Here is a 24,844-nt window from a genome sequence, read left to right as displayed (position 1 = left end):
GTATATAAATTCTTAATGTTCTCTAATACCTGTTATGAGCATTCTTTATATTGATTACTTAGAGGTGTGGTTTAAGAATCACACACACACCATTCTTCACCATGTTGAGGTAGGTTTTTTTTTTTTACAACTCTCATGACTAAAGATCAAAGAAAAGTAAAGGAAGTATTGGTGCATCTTTCTGTTTTTCCTCTCTGTATCCCACCAGTCTCACCTTTCAGAAGCAGTTACCATTACCTTTTATTCTGTTTTTGCTTGAGACAGCATCTTGCTATATAGCTCAGACAGGCCTCAAACTTGGATTTCACTCCCCTCATCCTAAGGAGTACTAGGATTTCAGATGTATGCCATTCTATCTGGCTTACTGCTGTTACCTGCTTTATGTCCTTACATAGACTATTAAATGAACTTTATTGAATAAAAACTGTATTTATCTATGTGTAGTGGTTAAAGAGCACTAATCTGGTTTTGGCGGTAAATTCGGGATGTTGCCCCTTTTTAGACAGCATAATTCCCTGCATCTTATTATGTTGTATGTTTCCAATAATTTGTTTTTTTAAAAAAAATCTTTTAGTAATTGTGATTGTTTGAATGAGAATGGCTCTCTTAGGCTCATCTGTTTCAATGCTTAGTGCTCAGGTAGTGAAATTGCTTAGGAATGGCTAGGATATGTGGCCTTATTGGAGTCAGTGTGGTCCTGGAGGAGGTGTGTTATTGGGGGTGGACTTTTATGTTTCAAAAGCTTACACCAGGCCCAGTGGTAATCTCTTTGTCTGCCTGCTCGCCTCTCTGCCTTTCTGTAGATGAGGATGTAAGCTCTCAGCTTCATGCCTGTTTGCTTGTCATTATGCTTCCTGCCTTGATGATCATGGACTAACACTTTGAAACTGTAAACCAGCCTCAAATAAATTACTTCTTTTGTAAGAGTTGCCTTGGTCACGGTGTTTCTTCACAGCAATTGAACAGTGACTAAGAGTGTATTCTTTGTTATGTGTGTGTAATCGCTTGTTTAAATATCCACTTGGTGATGGGCATCTGAGCTGATTCCAGAGATCAGATAAAATTGCCGTGTGAAGGCATGTGCACATGCATAGGCACACACACACACACACACACACACACACACACACACACACAGAGCAAAAGAGAGAGAGAGAGACAGAGAGACAGAGAGAAAGAGACAGAGAGAAACAGAGAGAGACACACAGAGACAGACAGGGGGAGAGAGAGAGAATATGTGAATACAAGGTCTTTTCTCAGGATAGCCTTTTCTGGGCCATATATTAATTTCATGTTTAGCTTTCTAGAAATATTGAGAAACTATTTCTGAGTACCTATACCATTTTAGATTTTTTCCTCACAATGCATGAACGATCCAATTTGTGTCTTTGGTTGAATTTGGTAATGCCACTGTTTTTCTTTTTTCAATGATTTTGGTAGTTGTATAGTGACAACTTATCATAGCTTTAATTCATTTTTCCGTAACGGCTAGTGATCAGATCAGAATTGGGATTGCTTTGATAGGAGCACCAGACTACTGTGCGCCGAACCATTCCCTGGGCGGGTTGTTCTGGGTTATTTAAGAAAGCCAGCTAAACATGGGTCTGTGGTTGAGTCAACCAGCAGCATTCCTCTCTAGTTTGTGCTGTACTGCCTTGTCTGTGAGTGCCTTTGCTATTACTAGGTAATGCATGGACTCATAAGCTAGCCTGACTTCAGGTCCTTGCCTTGAGCTCCTGTCCTAACCTCCCTATCCGATGGACTATGATCTGGAAATAGGAGCCAAATGAACCTTTTCTGCCCTTAAGTTGCTTTTGGTCAGGGTTTTATCACCATAGAAAAGAAAGCAGAACCGTGTACCGTTTTTAAAAAGCAGTAGATGACACACACAGTGTGCACACATGTTTCTCTTTTTCCCTCCCTTCCTCCCCTGTGTGTATGTGTGTGAGTGGGGGGGGGGGTAGGGAAATTGCTTTGTATCTAATTAAGGGATTTATGTATAATAGGCACATGGTCAACTGGCAAGCTACAACTTCTGTCCTGATGTTTGTTGCCTTCGTTTGACAATTTGTCTTTAAACTGCATCTTGTTGATTTTTATGTTGTAACTCAGTAATATTCAGATATATTTCTGCAGTGTTATTTTTTAGCTTTGCCATTGTTTTTTTCTATCTTTTATCATTTCAGCCTTTTAATGAATATACTCAATGTTGACCTCTTTCTGTTTGGGGCCAGCCCTGACCATTGTTATAGTCTCTCTAGAGGAGATAAGGAGTCCAAGAGAGAGAAGCGAGTCAGTTGCTATGGTTAGGGAAATCTTGCAGCTCTGTTTGACTAGCAGTCAGATTGCTTCTTTATTTACACTGGTTTCACAGAACAAAGATAGACTAGCGATTATCCAAGAAGTACAAATTATATCATTTTGTCTCCAGACATGGGTTTGATTTTTTTCATTACTTATCCAGAGTTACAAGTTCAGTCAGAATTAGAAAGTACAAATAGAACAGATTTGATTTTTAATATCAGCCTTATAACTCCAATTCAGAGAATCTAAAGAATGTCTCCACCAAAGCAAACACATTTATTACATGACAGCCTGCTTTTAGGCTGGCAGTATTTTAAAGCACTCCAGGCAAACAGACAATATCTGAACTGGTCCTGTTTATGAATAGCAAGTACTAATATCTAACTTGTTTTATTTATATTTTATTTACTGAGTTCTATTCCTCCAGGGATGTACCCTGTATGGTCCTTTGTCTTTAAACTACATTTCCAGAGAGCTCTAAGCATATTGTCAAATCACTGGATGCTTTCTTTCCATCTTGTGTTGGCTGATGGTAGTTTCTTTTTCTACTTGGAACAAGGGAAATAGTAATAGAGATTAGAAACACTTGCCTGTGGCTTAGAGGGCAAAGAGTAGGTACTCTTGATATCTTTTTTTTGGTATTTGCTCTCTGGATATGAAAGAATTCAATGTTACTTCTGTTCATTCTTCTAGATGCCTAGTTTGTGGGGTAGACAGGGAGGGGTATGGTTGAGCTATATCCCTATATGCCTATCAGCTGGTATCCTGGGGTTGGTTATGGCCACTCAGTTAAAGATGGAGGTCTGGCATTGGCTTTGCCAGGCTGACTTACTGTTCGCTTCCTGAGTCAGGCTGATCATTCTGCTGGTGGTATGGGGAAGGTTATTGCAGCCTCCTTTATTGGTCCTGGAATGGAATATTTCATATTGCTATGAAGGAAGAGTAGATAATCTGGGAAATAATTCCATTTCTCAGTGACCATGGAGGCTGTGTGAAAATTCATCCGGTAGCAGGTGGCATCACTGCAGGTCTTAGCACTTCTTTGGGTGCTATCGTTGGAAGTAGAAGCCAAGTGATAGTTTATCTTGTGAAATGCTATGTGGTAGCTTCATGATCTTGTTTAAAGGTTGGTGAACAGCTCTGGGGTAAGTAGAAACAGGGTACAGCCTGCCCATTTGCAGAGGAGGCCAGAGGTGTGGGGCCATGAACTGATTTCACATACAGGTTCATACTATCGTTTTCACTCCTCTTAAAGTATCTTTCTATTTTCATTTTTATCCTTTTAATGTTACATTTTGGATAATATCTTCCCTATTATCTTGTTTTGTAGTTACAAGCTAGCTGTGGCCTATAGGTTGGCTACTTTTAAGTGTTATTATTGTATATGTGACCATTTTTGTATATGCTTATACATGTTTACACATTTCATAATCGAAGTAGCCACATGTAGTAGGGATCACATGGCCTGCAGAGCCAATAATAATGAGTGTCTAGCACTTCATAAATTATGTTACAGGTATCTTTTTAAATTTAATAGTTTTTAAGATGCATCTTTATAGATAATATAGCTTTCAATTTTTATAAAGTGACACTCGCTTCTGGAGAGGATTCTGCTTGTTTATTTTTGAAACCAGGCAGGTCTTACTAGATATCCCAGTGCTTGGCTCAGGGTCACTGAGTAGCCCAATTTGGCTTTGAACTTGGTGTTTCTCTTGTGTCAGCTTTAGTGCTTCCAGTTTGGTTCTTTTTTTTTTAAAAAAAAGCTTTCATTTTCTTTCCTTGATTCTGAGAGAGAAGTGGGGCACAGACAGACACGCATACACAGAGAGAATATGTGTATGTATGATAATATGTTTGTGTGCTTTTGTCTGTTTGTACATGTATAGAGGTCATAGATATGTAGAGATGGTCATCAGAAGACCCACTCTCCTTAGTCTCTGCCTTGGAGGCAGGCTCTTTCAGACTGGTCACCAACAAGAGAAAATTCTCCTTTCTCTATCCCTCAAAGCACTGGGGTCATAAGTGAGTATGTGTGTGCTTGTGTGCTGCATACCTGTTTGTTTATGGGTTCCCTGGAATTCAAACTCAAGTTCTCATATTTGTACTCAAGCATTCTTACCTACTGAGCCATCTCTCCAGTTCCAATTCTTTCATTAAAACAAATGTATATTATAAAAAGTTTATAGAGAGTCTAATGTCTCTGACATTTTCAGTGTCACATGCCTTCATTCATTATAAATGTTGAATTTTTCATTCTTTTTTAATTGAAAAATTTTTCATGCAATACATTTTGATTATATTTTTTTCTCTCCTCCAATTCTCCCCATATTCTTCCAACCCCACCCCACCCAACATCTTGTTATCTTTCTCTCTGTGTTTCAAGAAACAAAAATGGACACACCACACACACACACAAACACACACACCAAGAAATGTAAAAACTTCCACAAAATGGAAATCAAAATAATAATAATAGTAATAATAATAAAAGCAAATAAAGTGAACGCTTAAGGAAATCCAAGTGAAATGATGTCCACAAAAATACCATTGAATTCATTTTGTGTTAGCCAACTATTCCTGGGTGTGGGGCCTGCCCTGAAGTGCAGTTGATAGTTACCATTGGAGAAAACTCAGTTTCCCTTTTCCTTCAAGTATCAGCTGCAGATAGCTTCTTGGTTAGTGGTTAAACCCACTGATTGCAATTAATGCATTTTCTGAGTATAATAGTCTGGGCTGGTGTCTGTGATCTTTCATAGCTTATAGAATATCTATTCAGGTCCTTCTGATTTTTAAGAGTCTCCTTTGAGAAGTCAAGTTTTACTCTAATGTAGTGGTTCTCAACATTCCTAATGTTGTGACCCTGTAATCTAGTTCCTCATGTTGTGGAACCTAACCATAACATTATCTTTGTTGCTGCTTTATAATTGTAATTTACTAGTTTTATGAATTATAATGTAAATATCTGTATTTTCTGATGTTAGACCACAGTTTGAGAAGTGCTGTTCTAATGGTTCTGCCTTTATGTGTTACTTGGTCTTTTTTTCCTTGTGCTTAGAATATCTTTTCTTTGTTCTGTGCATTTAATGTTTTGATTATTATGTACCATAAGGGTTTTCTTTTTTCTTTTCTTTTTTAACTTTTTATTCCTGTTTTGTGAATTTCACATCATGTATCCCAATCCCACTCATCTCTCTGTCCCCCCATAGCTGCCCTTCACTCTTACAACCTCCCCCCAAAAGAAAAAGCATCTTGTTGCGGAAGCTGTAGTGTGTCACAGTTTGTCACACAGTATACATTTTTGTCCACACATCTTTACTTAAATGTTCATTGCAAGGAGTTGTCAGTCTGGTTCAAGGCATCTGGCTTCTGCAACGTTATCAATACTGGATCTTCAACAGGACTCCTCGGATAGCCTCTTGTTGCCCAGTGTTATGGTGATCCCGTTGGCTGTGCAGGTCCAGCACCTTCATATGCTCCAGAAGTTCAGTGATGGGCTAGATGTTACGGTGGGCCAACTCAAAGCCCTGGATCTGGATCTGGGTCTGGGTGGTAGCTGAGCTGGCCAGCCCACCATCTGTTCCATACCCACAACACCAGGGCAAGCTCTCCAGCTCTGCCCTTGCTAGCTCATCTAGTGTCATAGCTGGCACTTTCTAACTCTCATGCCCTTAAGGGCCTGCTCACCCACCTCCATGCCACCAGGGTCAACTCTGCTATGCTGCTCAGGCAAGGTACAGGGAGCACTCTTGTGAGCCAGCAAGGGGCAGGTCCAGCTCTTCTGCCTGAAGTGCTATGATGGGTGGCGTAGGGGCGAGCAGCTCTCCTTCACCCCACTCCACCACATGGCATATGAGGGGTTATGTCAGCAATTCCACACTCATCAGGGCCATCTCTCTGGAACCTTTTTTCCTGCTGTCTTGGTTGGCTGGGCTAGGTCAGGATCCATGGGATTTTTTTTTCTGCTCCAGTTCATTTGGTGTTCTGTTTTCTTCTTATACCTGGATAGGGATCTCCTTTTTTGAGGTTAGGGAAATTTTCATCTATGACTTCATTGAAAATATTTTTACGGGCAGTAGTGGCGCACGCCTTTAATCCCAGCATTTGGGAGGCAGAGGCAGATGGATTACTGAGTTCCAGGCCAGCCTGGTCTACAGAGTGAGTTCCAGGACAGCCAGGGCTACACAGAGAAATCCTGCTTCAAAAGACCAAATATATATATTCAATCTCCTTGAGCTGGGTTTCTTCTGCTCTTTTTATTATTCATAGGTTTTGTGTTTTTATAGTGTCCCACATTTCCTGGATGTTGTATGCTTAGATTGTAACATTTCTAATATAAAAATTTCACATGTTATAATTATTTGTAGGTATTCAGGGGGTCATTCTTTGTTCATGTATACATCCTCACAGCCTAAGAATATCTAGAACATAGCAATTCTTCACTGACTGTTTGATAAATGAATAAAATTTAGCAGTGTTACAGTATATATATCAGAATATATAGTGCTATTATTCTGGAAACTGACAATGATGGAACAATAAAAAGGAGCCTTTAAAATAGGTAAATATTTGACCCAAACTATACAACTAAATGAGATCATGTGGGGACTTATAAGGAAAATTGCTCTCACTTGATATCTTAGAAGTTAATGCAATGTTGGCCGTTTGTCATTTCAGAGTTGGTCTTTATACATGGGCAGGTTCATGGCCCCAGGCACATGTGTAGTAGAGGACTCCCTTCTATGGCCTCAGTGGGAGAGGATTCCCTTAGTCCTGTGTAAACTTGATGCCCCAGGGAAGAGGGATGCTGGTGAGGGTGTGTGGGTTGGTTGGGGAGCACTGTCGCAGAGGCAGAGAGGGCATGGGGGAGGATGGAGAATGGGGTGAAGAAGTCAGGATGGTGGACCAGGAAGGGAGGTAACTTTTGGAATGTAAATAAAATAATTTAATTTTAAAAAGAAAGAAAACACAAGCAAACCAGCAAAACAAACAAACAAACAAAAAACCAGAGTGCGGCTTCAATCTTCATTGTGCCATGTAAAATTATCAGTATTTCTGATAACTTCTCCACCTCTCGAGTTAGGATGTTTACCTCCAGACCTTTCTAAGGCTAGGAGAGATAGATACTAGTGTGGCCATTTGTGTTCATTCTTTCCTTATCACTGAATCAGCATGTCTTCTCAACATAGTTATTAGTAGGTGTGGCACCACTGTGAGAAAGCACCTCTGCTTTGTCAAGACTTACAGCTTCTCAAGAAATACATAGAAGAAGCTGGTTATAAAACCAACTTAACTCATCATGTAGATTTCCAGTCCTTGGAAACCATGAGGGGAACTTCTGCCTTCATTATTGGCTTTTAACCATAGTAAGCAGATATGGATTTTAAACATCTTAAATTTAATAATACTCCATGAAGAAGAAATCAGAGTTATTGCAGAATAATAAAACATAACATCATTTAGATTTTGTGGTTGGAGAGCTCAATGAGTAGAGCTGGTCATTCCAGTCCCCACTGACTTTATTTTACCTTGGATATAAGACACTCTAGATGGCATTGACAGGTCTGCCTTACTCCTTTCATGGAAAATGGTGGATTTCTTACTAGAGACAGGTTTTGTTAATATAATTTTACTTCATTGAATCACCTCAGATATTGCATCTGCAATTGTCTGTCAAATTAATTTTGTGCTTATTTTTCTGCTCTGGAATTAAATTGTACATGAACAGAGTTAAATAAAATAATGTGTTACTTCTCTAATGAAAGAAGAAGAATCCTCTAGGTGGTCAATGATTATTGACTCGTCAAAAAGGAAAGCAGTATTGATTCAAAACCTACTTCTACTGTGAAGTTTCGTTGCAGTAGCATTCCTCTGTGGAAATCAAAGTTAGCTTGTTTGCTTTTGTGCTCCTATCCCTAACCTAGAAGGTATCTTTTATTGATAAGCACTCACAAAGGAAAATTAGTTTCTTTAAGGAGTCTCACTGTGGTATGCAAAACACACTTAAGCTCAGACCCCAGCAGTAGATGTCCGAAACAAAGTCCATATTTTTTCTTCTCTGAAAGCATTTTGCTACATATTATGGTTTCCTTTTTTTTTTTTTTTTTTTTGTCTCTATGGGCTTTCTCTCTGTGAATATGTGTGTCCCTGTGTCTATGTTTTTCTTGTGGTTTTTCTTTGGCATTTTTCTCTTCTTTTGTTTTTGTTTTTATTTTTCCTATGCAGGTTCATTTGTTTTTATTTTATTTTGCCTTATTATTTTCCTTCCTTATTTAAAAGATGCCTATTTGTTTTCAAATGAGAAAGAATAAGAAAGGGTATGGGTTTGGGTGGTAGGGAGGTGGTGGGGTCTAGGAGGGCTTGGAGGAGGAGAAAATGCAATCGGAATAAATTATATGAAAAAAATTTTCAAAAAAATAAATAAAAGAAAAAAAAGGAAGGGGATTAACAGTGAGAACCACTGCTTATAGTGACTACTGCAATGGGAGTGATCATATTAGTTTCTGTCTTAACATTACTATAGATAAATTAGACAGTATAGAAAAGTATAAGTCAATTTTCTCTACCAAAATAGAGATATTTGACTCTGATAGCACAAATTTATATATTTTGAAGGTTTTGTGAATAAAATTATGCCAGAAACAGCCAGGAAAATAGAGAAAACTTTACCACATTAAGAAGAAAACTGTTATTTATATATATAAAAGACCACTGTAACAGAACTCTTATACAAGTAAGTGCAAAGTTATGGGAGCACACAGTTCTTGTGATTATTTATGCTGGAGAACTTCTGGCTGCACAGAAGAGGTGATAATTCAGAATAGCTTGGCTAGTACTGTGATGGTGATGGACTAGAATATTGGCAGGGTATAGGCAATCAATATTACAAATAAAAGCAGCGTGGAGGCATTGGCTCAGTCAGGCATTGCTGGCGCTAAATATGAATTTGTGACTGATACATATAGAGTGAAGTTGCTATTACCTTGGGAACCATTTTGTTATCCCAATGATTTTGTACTTGGTTCCATAAACATTACTGAGCCATCAGACATCTTTAAACCTGAGAAAGACACAATGGAGTCTCTCCAGACAGATCACAGTGGCCTTAGTGTTGAAGTTGGATTGAAAGAAGCTAGAGGTAGGAAAAGCTTTGGTGAGACTAATACATTAAGACAGGTAAGTGCATACCTGGAGTATTAGAGTAAGACACTAGAAGGGAAGGTTGGGAAGGACAGAAGACGTTTCACAAGCTAATTACAGTTGATACTTGAAAAAATATTTTGGAAGTTCAAGTTTATTTTTTCTGTCATCGAAAACTATAATAGTGCCATTGTTTTTGTTGGTTTTCTGTTTGTTTATTTGTTTGTTTGTTAAAATGAGGAAAGAAAAAAGACTCAGTTGGGGCTGTTGACAAATAATTTTTGCCCTTTGGATCTATCGAATTGAAGCATATGCTGGCAGTTTAAGAACGGGAGATGTGTAATAAGCTGATGGCTCATAGTTTGCATTTTCAGATCTGAGTTTGGAGATAAGCAGAGGGGCCCAGATTGGAGTACCAATTTATGAGTCATCAGTAGAGGAGTGATAAGTGATATGATAAGTGCATAAAATTTTTGTTTCTGCAAACACAAACAATGAAGAAAAGGCCAGGACATCTTCTAATATTAGAATTAATCTGCAGTTTATCATGGAGGTCCAACCTAGTTGTCCAAGAATGTAGGGAATGGTGGAAGGAGGACAACTTCCCTGTATGGCATGTATGTTGAAATTTTGCTAAATGAAGTATTGTGTTATTAGGGATCAAGATCAATATATTTTCTATGTCCTAGAATTATGGCATGTCGTTTGTTTACAGGATGATATTGGCATGCCATGATGTTGTAGGATTCCAACAAATTTAAATGGAACTGAGCCTTTTTTGCTGAGACTGACACTGCCTACTGTTCTAAGGAGGGAGGTTTGATCCATTTTTTAATTTACAGGGCACATTGTACTCATTAATAGCTAGCAAACCAATACTAGCTGGCAAAAATTGCTTTTTTTTTCTGTTTGTGCATTCTGAATTTGAGAGACCAAATCAAATTTTGGGTACTATAAATAAATAGTCCTCCCAGCTCTGACATTAGAAATAGACAGTGTTGAGATTATTATACTGTTTTTATGAAGCAAAGCAAAACAAAACAAAACTAGACTTTGTGCCATCTGGAAGTTTGTAAACAGATACCATTGCTTTTCCTTGTAAGACAGTCTAGGGTTTACTTATGTTTGTAATTTTAAAGATGTGAAACCTGTAGTTTATAGTAGATAATATTTATGGGACAGAGATAAGCTTTGGGATAGTTATACCATGGGCTCAAGTTCCAACTTTGCTATTTCTTAGCTGACTGAATTAGACAAAGCACTTAAGTGAAAGAGTGAATATACAATGCCAAGTGCAATGTATATGGGCTTTCCTTCCCCTTAATATGAATTCAGCTAATGTTTCTCAAAATGTGTTGTTAAATGCCCTTCCTTCAAAATTCTCAAAAAATGCGCTCATTGTTCATTTTACACTTTGATATGCTCTATAGAGCTGTCTTCTCTCTTGGAAAGCAGATAGTGTAACAGTGAATACTGTTGAGAAGCCATGGCACTAGAAAACCATTTCTTGTTAAGGTTTTGAAACCTAGTGTTTTCCATTTTCATTTTGTCATTAGGCCTTTTTCCTTTGAGACAACTATTAGTAGCCAGTCCGTGTTTCATTTTGTAGAAGTAGAATTTAGAATTAGAGGAAGGCTGCATTTCAGTATGTAAGTGTTAGTCTTTACCCTAGCTCCATTGTCTTGAGGACTAACTAATGTTTCCTTGTCTAAAAGTTGCTGATTTGTGTGTTGGTATGGACAGGCTTAGTAATTGGGAGAACTGAGTTTGAATATCAGTTCTGTCATTCGGGGCTGTGCTGCCTTGACTGGTCGCAAGTCTCATTGGGCTCACCTATAAAAATGAAGAAGCATTTTGTATTTTCTCATAAAGTGCTGGAGATCCAAGAGACAATACTTCTGAAAACAAACCTGGAAAGATAAAATGCTGTCAAAGGAAAGTGCTATTAGTCTTGCCCTAGGAAAAGGAGTTGTGAGATATTGGGAGAGAGAGGGATATTATTAGAGTTGAGCTAGGCTGGCCCCCTTTCTCACTGAGCAATCTTAAAACCTCTTGCCTACCTGTCTGAATGTATTTTCCACAGTGAGTTTCTTAAGTAAAATGATTCCCAGATGAATGTGTCTGAATGCCAGTAGCTCTGTCTTTTGTCAGTGTTTTGGGGTTTGTTTATAGAAGCTGTTTGTAATATAGCGTCCTGTGGTTGTTTCTACTACTGAATAGTCAGTAAAGAATTATAATTATGGCAAATGGAAAAGAAAGGGGTTGGTGCTTAATTAATGAAGCCTAACTAATGTATTTAATGGTCATCATCTCTGCTTGTTATATATTTTCTGTTGGATAAAATGAAGCAAAGTAATATAAAACCTATGGAAAGTTGAAGAAATGTCCTGAATTATTGTGTCATCAGCATTCTTATTTATTGATTGGTATTAATTGATACAGTTATTGAGATCTTTTCATTTTTATCTAGAAAAACTTAGCTGGTATTTGGAGTAGGCTGTATGAAACTATAGAAAAATTAAAATGATATTTTGTACAGTTCTAAGATCAACATTTCACATATAGTACTATAACGCAGGGGGCTGTCTTATACCTTTATGTCTATTTATTTTTGCTAAAGACTTTTAGGACACTTAATTTTATTGGGACATTAGAGGACTTTAGAATCTAGCTTTCTGTTTCCTGTTTCAATATCATGAATATATATGTTCTGATTTTCCAGAGACTCTAGTTTTAGGGAGTCTTTTTCACCGTCAGAAACTGTTCCTAACAGCAGAAATATACTTTGTTTTCCCTTGTCAAGTGCTTTCTCCTTTACATGATGTGCAGAGGCAGTAATGATACAAAATTGGCAGAAACATGCTGTACTATTTTTCCCCTCATCCTCACTTTGTCTTTAAATAATGTCTCTGAGGCTTAAAAATCTAAACTAGTAACCTAGTCTTATTTCCCCCTGTAGAATCAGTTTTAAGCATAATGGAAAAACATTTTATAAATTAGATTTAAATGTCACAGTTCTAAAGCCATATCTTTGAAGGTAAAACAAAACATCCAGTGGCCTTAATTTCCATCATGTCTATTGTAGTTTGCTCCAGAGATCATATTGGAATGTCATATTGATTTTTTTCTATTTCTTTCGGTCTTCTTGATATTGATATGTAATATCTTTAAGAGATGTCATAAATCATATTTAAAACCATAGAGATATCAAAATGAGTTTTGCCAGAATATTCTGGTTTTATAGTGAGTTTTCTAATATTTGTCTTGCCGTGTTTTGTCAGAGAGACCCCAGTAATGGAAACCATGCTTCCCCTTTTACATACATAATTGGATGAGATCACCAGATGTTGATGTTAGGAACAAATCAACAGGAAAAGTTGAAAATGGGAGCTTCAGGGAAAAATATGAGGGCCAGTTACAGCTCTGTCAAAAACCGTTTGAGCAAGTGTAGGAGAGAAAAATAGGCTTTGACCAGGAACTGACCTCAAGTCACTTAATAGTGACACCAGAGTGGCTCTACTGAGAGTTTTCTTAGTCTCTTCATAATTAGGTGAAAATACTTCGGAAATTGACACATTGTAGTCAGTGCTCAAAAACTCAGATTGCTTCTGTTTTTCCTATATTTTACCCTAATAAGCTTCAAGTGTAAGAAAACTTGAAAAACAAAACAAAGCCAGTGTACTATGAGCACCCATGAGTCCACTACAGAGGTTCTGTGGTTGCCATTTGGATGTAATTGCTCTGCATCACATAATGATCCACATACACATTCTGAGGTCCATACATCTTTCAGTCTTAGTGATTTGTATATTTTACTAATCTATTTCACTCAGAATTTTAGCATTCACATTATTAATAAATACTTAATATTTGCTTATGGTTCTTTTCAAAGTTAAATTCTACATAGTGTGAAATGTACAGATTTTAGTATATCATTTAGAAATGTTTTTAAGATGTATCTATTTATATAATTTAAACCTTAACATTCCCACTCTGAGGCAAACACTCATGTATTGTTTTAATCATAGATTAATTTAGCTTGTTCTTGAATGCCACATTTATGGAATTATGGAATATATTCCTTGTGGCTTAAGGTTTCATTCAGAATAATAATTTTGAGATTGACCTATGTTGTTGTGCATGTCAGCATTTTATCTTTTTACGTTGGTAAAAATTATATGATCTGTGGATATAGCTGAACTTGTTTACACATTTTCCTGTTAATGCTATTATCACTTTGGGTCTAATAATTTGATGAAAAGACATTTTTTTGAAATTATGTTTTTCTCTTATGTGATTGCTTAAGCAAACAGGTGCTGATCATAGGGTAATTGTATCATTTTAAAAGAAGCTGACATATGTTTTTGAAAGTTTATCAACCTTCAGATATCATCCCATCAGTTCCCAGCATTGTGACTCTTAACTATTCTAGTGGATCAATACTGGAACTCACTATGCTGGTCATTTGAAACTGAGTTTTCCTATGACTCCTGAAGAAAACAACTTTCATTTCTTTGGAAGGCAAGGAATTTTTAAGCTGTTATATCAGAAAAAGTTGCCTTTGAGATCTGAAAATAACCATTTCCTCCCATTTACCATTTCCTCTTATTTCAACAATATTCTTTGGAATACTTGGGACAGCAATATTGGAAAATAATGTGAGGTGAAAGGTTAATGATGGCTTAGTTTATGGAGATCGGTGAATTGATTTTTACATTCTTTTTATTTGCATTGTTACAGAAGAAGCTACTATGGAGGAAACTGGGCCAGTTTCAGCTTTTCAGGACTGTTGTCCTGGCTAAAGGAATACCAGGTAAAGTTGTGATGGGATACTGCAAATCGCTATGTTATATTTTGTGTCATATAATGTCCATTCATTGATGAAATATTTTCTGTTTCTGTCATGTGAGATAGATACCTTATTTTCATTCACCTATTTGACAAAAGTACATGCAATTACTTCTTAAGCTAATGTTATATAAGGAAAGACTTTCTACAAAATCATTCACAGAAATTTCACCAGCCGTTCTAAAATCTCAAAATTTCAATTTTTATTAGTTGTTCTTTGTATTATGATATTTTATGATGTTATATATACTATCATTTATTTGAAGAAGAAAACTGTGGAATAGTCTCTGGTTTGTATGCTTACTTCTATCATGTGGCAGAATCTTTTAAGCGAAAGAGAAAAAAAAATTGACTTTCAGAAATTTTATTTCTAAAGTGTCTTCTTAATACTACAGCTAAGTACCCACTATAAAGAAGAGTTTTAGAGCTATCTGGCTATACAGTGTAGAGATTTATTCATGCTATTTATATAGTTTAATGTTTAATATAAGACTTGTTTTATGTAAATGGTATATGTGGCTTGAAATGAAACTTTTCCGGAGACTATATTACATAACTTAGAACCTGCTGTCTCTCAAATAAGTTGAGAAGGTTGGGAAAAGAGATGTTAGTATTCCAGGAAACTATTCAGTTAGCTAAGAATTGTTGTTTACAGCATTCAATTAGTCTAATAAGCATGGTGCTTGCTTTCACTGACTTAATAGAGTATCTCAGCAGTAGCTCTCCTGAAGACAAAAGTATGGGTGATAAAGTTGCAGTGAGGTTATAGATCAAATATTGTTGCATGAAGTGGGTGTGGCCTACTGGACACCATTCAGAGAGTTAGAGACTATGAAGTGTTCAGCCCTAAGTGGGATGTCTTTATGATATCACATCTCTCCCATCAAAGCTTGGGGATCTATGCAGAAGAGGGAACGGAAAGAATGTAAGAGCCAGAGGTAGTGAATAACTTGAGGAGAACAGCATTTTCCAGACCCAGCAGGGCATCATAGACACCTGTATACCAAAGCTAGCTTTTGATTCATTTTATGCATTTTTTGTTCCTGCCTCCTTTGAAGCTGGCACACTGTTGGAGTCAGTTCAGTTATTCGGAAGCTATTAAATTTTGATGTGATTACAAATAAAAACATGAATTTAAGACAGGATACAATTTCTCTTGGGAATTTTTAGTTCATACCTTTCAATTTAGTTAAAACTCCTTTTCTGTGTTTTGTTTAGGAAAATAGTGATGTTGTGACTGAAAATTCAATGTGGCAAGAACAGATACTTGAAAACGAAGAAGCTATTCTTCTTAGTAGCAAGGACAAAACAATTCAACATGTAGAAGTATTTTGTTATGCCAGGTATGAAAATCATTTACGTAGCATTATTTTCCCCCTTTTCACACTTCTTCAGGAGACCTGAGTAATAAGGATGCTGCAAATAGTGAAATCGATACATTGGCTTTCCCCCCTTTTTCAGCTCTAACCCTCAGTGTTCTCTGGTTTTGCTATAATAACATCTAACATCAATGTCATGCACTTCATTTTCTCTTTGTAACAATCCTGTGTTATAGTAGGGCTGTTTTTGTTAGTTTGTCAGCTCCACACAAGCTATAGGAATCTCCAGAGGGGTTTCCCAACTTCAATTGGGAAAATGCCTCTAGGCCTGTAGGCCAGTCTATGCAGGCATTTTGTTATTTAGTGATTGATTTAGGAGGGACCAGCTCACAGGGGCCAGTGCCATCCTTGGCCAGGTGGTCCTGAGTGGTATTAGAAAGTAGGCTGACTGCTGAAGAGGTGCCTTAGTTGTTGAGAGCACTCACTGCTCTTACGAGGACCCAGGGTTTATTCCCAGCATCAACATGGTGGCTCACAACCATCCCTAACTCCAGTTATAAGATTTCTGATGTCTTCTTTTTACCTCCTTGGACACCAGGTGTGCATGATATATACATGCAGGCAAAACACTCACACACGTACAATAAATAAGTTCTTAAGAAAAATACAAAGAATGTAGACAAAAAACAATTTTTATATACTGTTGTGTGTTCCACTATGGAAGTCAATATAGATGCTTCTCAAATAAACTAGCAATAGATGCTTTATTTTAAAATTAGGTTTGTTTTCTTGATGTTAAATTGTTTGACTTTGTTTTGTACACTATCCTAATACTGTCAGGAATACAGTTGGCTAAGGTTTTCTTCTATTCTGTGGGCTGCCTCTTCACTTGATTGACAGTTTTCTTTGCTATACACAGGCTTTTTAGCTTTCTATGTTCCCATTATCCATTGCAAGGGGTCGGTCTCTTACTCTTTTTGGACATGAGGTAGAGCAATGGGACAGCACTGTTGATTTTTATTTTTAACTCAGTTTTGAATACTTTGTACTAGATCTTTTTATTTTGCTTAGGCTAGCCCTGAGCTCCTGTCGGCCCTCCTGCCTCATCCTCCCAGAGAGCTGAGATTACAGGTGTGTATCCCTCCTGTGTTGATGCAATGCTAGGGATCACACTCTGCCAGGTGAGCTACATCTCAGCCCACTTTTTTGAAGTTAGGATGTATTTCACGGATGGCTTCTTTTGTATATCATTTTCTGTAGTTATGTGGCATTCATATGTGTTTTGGCTGAATTCTTGATGCCTTTTACATATTTTTTTAAAGAATTGATTTTTTTTCTTGTTGGTTACAGAATTCTTTTTTTTTTAAATATTTTATTCATTATATGTAAGTACACTGTAGCTGTCTTCAGACACCCCAGAAGAGGGCATCAGATCTCATTACAGATGGTTGTGAGCCACCATGTGGTTGCTGGGATTTGAACTCAGGACCTGTGGAAGAGCAGTCAGTGCTCTTAACCGCTGAGCCACCTCTGCAGCCCCAGAATTGTTTTTGTAGATATGTGTTCTTTGGTCAGTATAGTTTCAGAATGCTTTCCTCTATCTGTAACTTGTCTTTTCGTCCTCTTTAATCAGGATATTTTGCCCAACAGGTTTGACAGATATGAATAAGGTGCCATTTATTCATTTTCCCTTCTTGGATTATGTTTTTGCATTGAGTATGAGATATCTTCATTTGGGTGTTCTTCCAGGAGACTTCTCTGGTTGAAAAGTGCTTCCTGTAGTTACAAATTATGCATATTTTTCCATGCCCCATTTTGAGTGTTTTCTGTGTGAGATACGAGGATTAGGTTGATATTCTCACTCCTCAGAACATCATTCATGTCAACGTAGGACTCTAGGAAAGTTTGGAGATTGCTTTGTCAGAGGTTTGTTCTGCATCCTGCCTCTTGGACCCTTCTAATGCTTTTGCTATTCAAAGGTTGTCTCTCCTTTACATGATCTTTTGAAGTTAACAACTAACTAATGAAAGGGAAGGAAGAAAACGTCCATGCAGCTGTTGGCTGTTATTTTTGTAGCACTCGCTATAGCCTTCCTTTCTTTATAATGCTACATTCACCTGCAAGAGTTATTACAAGAGGATGAACTGAACTGTAGTGAGCGGTGGAGGTCATAGTGTGGGTGATTGAACTCATAGCCCTCTAAGTCCGAGTTCTCTGCTCTGCTCACTGAACCTCTTGTCAGTTTGAGTTTTGGTTTTGTGAGACAGGATCTTGCTATTCCACCCAGCACTGTGGCTTGAACTCATGAGAACGGATGAAATTCCAGTATCTTTGGTTTGTTGTGATTGTAGTTTATATGCGCGGGAATATTTCTTAGTTTATACCAGGGAAGTAAAGATGCCATTATATGTAGCTTTAAATCTTGTATAGACTTAGGTCACACAAATGCAGATAATTCTTAGATAAAAAAGTATTGCATGTTAATTTCATACTCACGTTTTTTTTTTCTTTTTTTTTTTTTTCTTTTTTTTTTTTTTTTTTGGTTTTTTGAGACAGGGTTTCTCTGTGTAGCTCTGACTGTCCTGGAACTCACTTTGTAGACCAGGCTGGCCTCGAACTCAGAAATCCGCCTGCCTCTGCCTCCCAAGTGCTGGGATTAAAGGCATGCGCCACCACACCCGGCTCACGTTTTTTTCTTTAGTAAGAAAATAAACTTTTTATTCTCTCTCTCTTTGCGTGTGTGTGTGTGTGTGTGTGTGTGTGTGTGTGTGTGTAATTGCCTGCACATGTGTGGAAATCAGAGAAAAACTTTTTGTGAGTCAGTTCGTTCTTTCTTACCATATAGTGCCAGGGATCAAACTCAGGTTGTCAGTATTGGCTAGCTGCAAGTGGCCTTTGCTCACTGAGTCTAGTAAGAAGGAATTTTATTATTCTAAACCTATGTCAACAACATGTTATTTTTGTCTCTATTTTTGAATATTAATGACTATCATTTTCCCATTTTTGATATGCAGTTAAACTAGAATGAAAATGTTTCTTAAATTTAAATGAACAAACTTTTTAGTAGGTTGATAATGATACCAAAACCGAATATTCTATTGTGATAGGAATCTGAAATTCCACTTCTGCATTTTGAACTCTAAAAACAAACAATAAACCTCTTGAACAATATTATCAGTGGCATTAGTCCACTAGGAAGAAAGAAATAAAAAATACATCTGATACATTCCTTCAGTTTCTAGCAAGTTGTTTATCATGGTGTAGAGTAGGTTTGTTTTAGGCGTAAAAGCATGACAATTAAAAGTTGTTGAAACAAGTTGGTAGATAGGAGTGAATTGGGCAGGTCGACAGAGGATTTGTAGCTTGTTTAGCTTCTGCATGTTAGAGTATTTTAGTTTTCCATCCAGGGTCGCTGGATGGTTACTATCTAGATAGTTGGCATTAGTCCAGCCAAGTTCTCACATGTGCCAAAAACCTCTGTACAGAAAAGGAAATGGGAGATCATTATTGTAACCATTATTATTATAGACAGTTTTTACCAAGAGTCTTCAAAGGAGTTTGCCTTAACTAGGTAAAACTAAAGTACGTATGTGCACACTTTTAAATTCATCACACCAAATATGAAATACAGTTACAACAAAAATTTTTGGTCAGTTGTGATTCATTCCTAGGACTGGGAACCTTTCTGTCTGATAAATTGTCATGAACTCAGTTTATCTCATAGGAAGGAAGAAGGACCAAATGGTTGAGTAGGGAGCTGGCATTACCTGCTGCTAACCATGTGAAGTTTTGTTCTGGGATAGATTTAAGGAAATCCTGATACTTCAGCTGTATTCTATACTGTGCAAAAAACATTTAAATTGGACACAACTGGAGACATTTCTACAATATATTTTACAGAAAATTCAAGGTTAATATAATTTTCTGGAACAGTTTGTGCAGTCTGATCTATAATTCTTTTGAGTAGTCATGGAGTATTTATGTATTTTAGGTTTAAACATCTGGAAAGTATAATATACTATGCAAATTAAAATGGATGGGCTTAGAACAAAATTATATCTAAAAGTAAAAACACACTTTCTGTACTATGCTATATTAGGGAAGAAAATGTGCAAAAGGTGAAAAATAGTGAACACCGTGCTGAATAACTTAACCAGCTGTTGGCAGTTGTTGTTTTGTTTTTTTAACTTATGTGCAGGATTACAGGGTATTAATGTGGCATATTCATTTGGAAATGCTCCCTGTTTATTACCATTAATTGATGAGTGATATTAGATAATAATAGAATTAACATCTGCAAGCTCTTTAAGTTACAGATACATTTTGACAATTATTAAAGCAAATGCACTTATACAAAGCAGTCAGCATTTTTTAGTTAGGATACATTTTTGAAAAGTACAGTCCATCTATAATGGTCCTCGAAATCCAAATTAGCACTATAAGTGATATTAGACTTAGTTTGTGTAATCTACTTTGATAGTAAACATTTTATAAAAACTATTGATGCTGATATTTTTCCTTTATGTGTTAAAATCATTTTAGTATTTTATAATTAAAAGCTTCTTTTGAGGGCTTACAATCCACTAATGTCTTTTATCTAGCAGATACATTTTCATGGTTTTCAAATACATTTGAGGTACTAAAATTGCACTGTTATTCTAAAGTTTTATTTGGCAGTGGAATATCTTTTTACAAAATGCTGCTTATATATGAACCACAATATAAGGTTTTAATTTCATGGGAATATTGTCCTTTTGGTTAAAAGAATTTTCTTTACAGAGAAATTATGTGGGTATCTAGGAGTTTCTAGTTCTTGATTACTTTTAAATATCAGCTTTACACTTGGTGGAACTCCAAAAATACTTTGGTTTTTAGCAAAAATTGGGAATAGTAGTATGTTTTTATGCTTCTATAGAGCTAGGAATTTCACCAGCTAGCTAGAACTACGCTTCTATGTTTCCTATAGAACTAGGAACTTCACCAAATGGTGATATTGAAAACATTGTATTTAGTACTTTGTCAAAGTAGGATAACTTCCAAAAGAGAAGTTCTTTCTTTACATATCCCCCACAGTATTAAATTTACTTAACCATTGATTATACCTTTAATGAAATGTTTTGACTTTCAGCTTTCAGATTGTCCAGAACTGGATAATGGATTTCATTTACTACAGAATACCTCTTTTACTTAATGTACGAGATAGCTACTGAGTAAATCAGTTGCTATGCTCAATTTTCATGCTGTTCTCATCATAGTCTGTAATAAAAGAAGTTGCCATATCCCATCTTATCTGTGCAGTGTAATTAATTATCCTGTCACTTCTTAGCTTAATCTTTAGGCATGGAACTTTTGATGAAAGTTGTCATCTTAGTTTTATTGATTTTCAAAATGAAATCAAATTCAGACATGTGAACATTCTTTCTTTGCTCTGTGCGTTTAGTGTTTTGATTACTATGTGACGAGAGGATTTTCTTTTCTGGTCCCATCTATTTGGTGTTCTATAGGCTTCCTATACCTTTATGGCCATCTCTTTCTTAAGGTTGGGGATGTTTTCTTCCATAATTTTGTTGAAGACATTTTCAGGTCCTTTGACCTGGGAATCTTTGTTCTCTTCTATTCCAATTATTCTTAGATTTGCTCTTTTCATTGTGACCTGAATTTCCTGGATGCTTTGTTTAGGTGGTTTTTATGTTTTGAATTTTCTTTTGACAGTTGTGTCAGTCTCTTCTACCCTCTCTTCTACACCTGAGATTCTCTCTTCTATCTCTTGTATTCTGTTGGTGATACTTAACATCTGTATTTCCTGACCTCTTTCCTAGGTTTTCCATTTCCAGGTTTGCCTACATTTGTGTTTTCTTTATTGTTTCTACTTCCTCTTTTCAGTCTTGGATCACTTTATTTGATTCCTTCACCTGTTTGCCTGTGTTTTCCTGCATTTCTTTCAGTGAGTTATGTATATCTTCTGTAAAGGGCTCTATTATCTTCATGAGATAGGATTTTAGGACAGATTCCTGATTTTCAGGTGTATTGGTGTATTCAGGGCTTGCTGTGGTGGGAGAACTGGGTTCTGATGATGATGCACATGTATATTGGCTTCTGTTGTTTATGCCTTTATGGATATCCCTGGTGTTTGTTGTTCTGGGTGATTGGAGTCTGCCTCTTTTGTCCCTGGGTTGCTTCAGGTCTCCAGGTAGGCCTGTGCCCCTGGCTATTTGAGACCACCTGTTGGCCTTCCAACTGTGGGCTCTTCAGAGGATCAGAGAAGCTACTGATCTGTTGCCCCAGCTGTAGTAGATCTCCTGGGAGGCCTTCAAACTGTTGAGTCTTTAGTGGAGCTGTCAAGCTGTTGTCCAAACTGCTCTGAGTGCAGCTGATCCTCAACTGCTCTGAGTTTAGCGGGTCCTCAACTGCTCTGCGTGCAGCAAGATCTCTAGGATGGGTCAGGATATGGTGTCTTCACTGGAGCAGACCAGTCAAGTGTCTGCTCCAGCAGAAAGGACTGGGCGGAAGCTTGAGCTTTCTTAAATACTTTTCACATAAGTTAGTTCATCTTATAACTATTAGGAAAGGCACTGTAAATAGACTTACACCTATTTCATAGGAGATATTAAGTGTCTTGCCTAAGATCTTTCAAGTGATGAGATATGAGGTAATAGAACTTAAGTCCTTTCTCCACTATTGTTACCTACTTAGGAAAAGTGTTGCTGTATCATCAATGATATTAGTTGCTATTTAAATTAAATTTCATTGAAGTTATCATTACATTTTGACAATACATTTTGACAATATATGCCCAGGAGAGGTATTGTGGGATCCTCCGGTAGTACTATGTCCAGTTTTCTGAGGAACCACCAGACTGATTTCCAGAGTGGTTGTACAAGCTTGCAATCCCATCAACAATGGAGGAGTGTTCCTCTTTCCTTGCCAGCATCTGCTGTCACCTGAATTTTTGATCCTAGCCATTCTGACTTGCGTGAGATGGAATCTCACGGTTGTTTTGATTTGCATTTCCCTGATGATTAAGGATGTTGAATATGTTTTCAGGTGCTTCTCAGCCCTTCTGTATTCCTCAGTTGAGAATTCTTTTTTTTAGCTCTGTACCCCATTTTTATTGGGATTATTTGAATTTCTGAAGTTCAGCTTCTTGAGCTCTTTTTATATATTGGATATTAGTCCCCCATTGGGTTCAGGATTGGTAAAAATTCTTTCCCAATCTGTTGGTGGCCTTTTTGTCTTATTGACAGTGTCTTTTGCCTTACAGAAGCTCTACAATTATATGAGGTCCCATTTGTCGATTCTTGATCTTACAGTACAGGCCATTGCTGTTCTGTTTAGGAATTTTTCTCCTGTGCCCATATCTTCGAGGCTTTTCCCCACTTTCTCCTCTATATATTTCAGTGTTTCTGGTTTTATGTGGAGGTCTTTGATCCACTTAGACTTGAGCTTTGTGCAAGGAGATAAGAATGGATCAATTCTCATTCTTCTACATGATAACCGCCAGTTGTGCCAGCACCATTTGTTGAAAATGCTGTCTTTTTTCCACTGGATGGTTTTAGCTCCCTTGTCGAAGATCAAGTGACCATAGGTGTGTGGGTTCATTTCTGGGTCTTCAATTCTGTTCCATTGGTCTACTTGTCTGTCACTATACCAGTATCATGCAGTTTTGATCACAATTGCTCTGTAGTACAGCTTTAGGTCAGGCATGGTGATTCCACCAAAGGTTCTTTTATCCTTGAGAAGAGTTTTTGCTGTCCTAGGTTTTTTGTTATTCCAGATGAATTTGCAAATTGCCCTTTCTAATTGTTGAAGAATTGAATTGGGATTTTGATGGGGATTGCATTGAATCTCTAGATTGCTTTCAGCAGGATAGACATTTTTACTATATTAATCCTGCCAATCCATGAGCATGGGAGATCTTTCCATCTTCTGAGATCTTCTTTAATTTCTTTCTTCAGAGACTTGAAGTTCTTGTCATACAGATCTTTCACTTCCTTAGTTAGGAGAGCTCATCTCTTGAACCACAACCATGTAGCAGACAGAGCAAACAGGGAGTGGGACTGAGGCATTCAACTCTCAAAGCCCACTGTCAGTGAGAGAATACCACCCCTCCCAAACTTCCCAGACTTCAGCCAACTGCAAATCAGATAATCAGATACCTGAGGCCATAGGGAAATGTTTTTCATTCAGACCTCCATGCTTGGAAACAGAAGGGCTTCAGGATTGTTTCCGAGTTTAAGGTTTTGGATTTGATAACGTTTAATATCTACCATGTAGCTTAAGTATGTATGATCAATCTGTACTGAACAACCAATGGGTAATTAGAAAGGTATTGATAAATTCATGCAAAATAAACTGTATTCATATATTAAACTACATGTAGTAACTGAAAAATATGGTCCCAACACTTGGGAGGCAGAGGCAGGCAGATTTCTGAGTTCAAGGCCAGGCTGGTCTACAGAGTGAGTTCCAGGACAGTCAGGGCTATACAGAGAAACCCTGTCTCGAAAAACAAAACCAAAACAAAACAAAAAACAAAGAAAACAACAAAAAAAGAATATGGGGATGTGGGGACTTGAGTTGATTAATTGGATGGTAGAGATGCTATGTGAGAAAGCATTTTCAATGAGATGAAAGTATTAGTAAAGAAGATAGATATTTGTTTTGGAAGGAAGATATTTCGGGGGAGTAGGGTTTAGTTTTGATAGTGGAAGGGCTAATGTTAGCTTTTGACACCCAGTTAGCATATTCTCACTTAACAGACAGATCAAATACAGGGCATTGGGCCCAGGTGTTGAACAAAAAGGCAGCTCAGTGAGAAGAGTTCATTTTCTGGAAGAGAAATGTACAATATAGGCCAGCCAAATGTGAGTCTATTGCATCAAGATAACATTAGACTAAAACTACGTGTTATAGTAATAACTTTGGAAATGAAACTTTCAGTGGAGTAACAAATATCAAGAATAAATAAGAAACAGTGTGAAAAGATCCTGGTAGGTACCATAGAATAATAGGAAAACTTTTGTTTGTTTGTTTGTTTGTTTGATTGTTTTCTTTTCCTGCAAGATTTTCTCCACTGGACTCAAGGTAGTCTGTCACACTATTAAATCCAAAGACCTTCATATTACTCCTCTTTGATAATTACCACTATTGAGCATTTGCTCTGCTCCAGGTACAATGCTGGGCTCTTTGCAGGCAACGTGTTAGTTTAGTTTTAGACGAGATTGATGATAGCTTCT

General features: G+C 37.1%; 1 protein-coding gene across 11 annotated transcripts in view; it reads left to right on the top strand.

Moving 5' to 3' along the window:
* Nucleotides 1-24,844, top strand: part of Chm (choroidermia (RAB escort protein 1)) — a 144,948-nt gene that overhangs the window by 30,572 nt on the left and 89,532 nt on the right. For 6 of the 11 annotated variants that reach the window (XR_387043.3, XR_001782732.1, XM_006528383.4 and 3 more), the window contains 2 exons: nucleotides 14,182-14,254; nucleotides 15,508-15,632. The exons of 1 other annotated variant lie outside the window; for it this stretch is intronic. Coding sequence is in view for 6 of the 10 variants with exons in the window: in NM_001370789.1 (NP_001357718.1) it covers nucleotides 14,182-14,254; nucleotides 15,508-15,632 (198 nt within the window). In the remaining 4 variants the exon portion in view is untranslated. The remainder of the gene's footprint in view (nucleotides 1-14,181; nucleotides 14,255-15,507; nucleotides 15,633-24,844) is intronic. 4 more of the 11 variants (NM_001370790.1, XM_030251211.1, XM_006528384.4 and 1 more) reach the window with 2 other exon arrangements.

This window comes from Mus musculus, chromosome X (genome assembly GCF_000001635.26).
Source record: "Mus musculus strain C57BL/6J chromosome X, GRCm38.p6 C57BL/6J".
Taxonomy (NCBI): Eukaryota; Metazoa; Chordata; class Mammalia; order Rodentia; family Muridae; genus Mus; species Mus musculus.
This window is presented reverse-complemented; position numbering and strand designations above follow the sequence as displayed.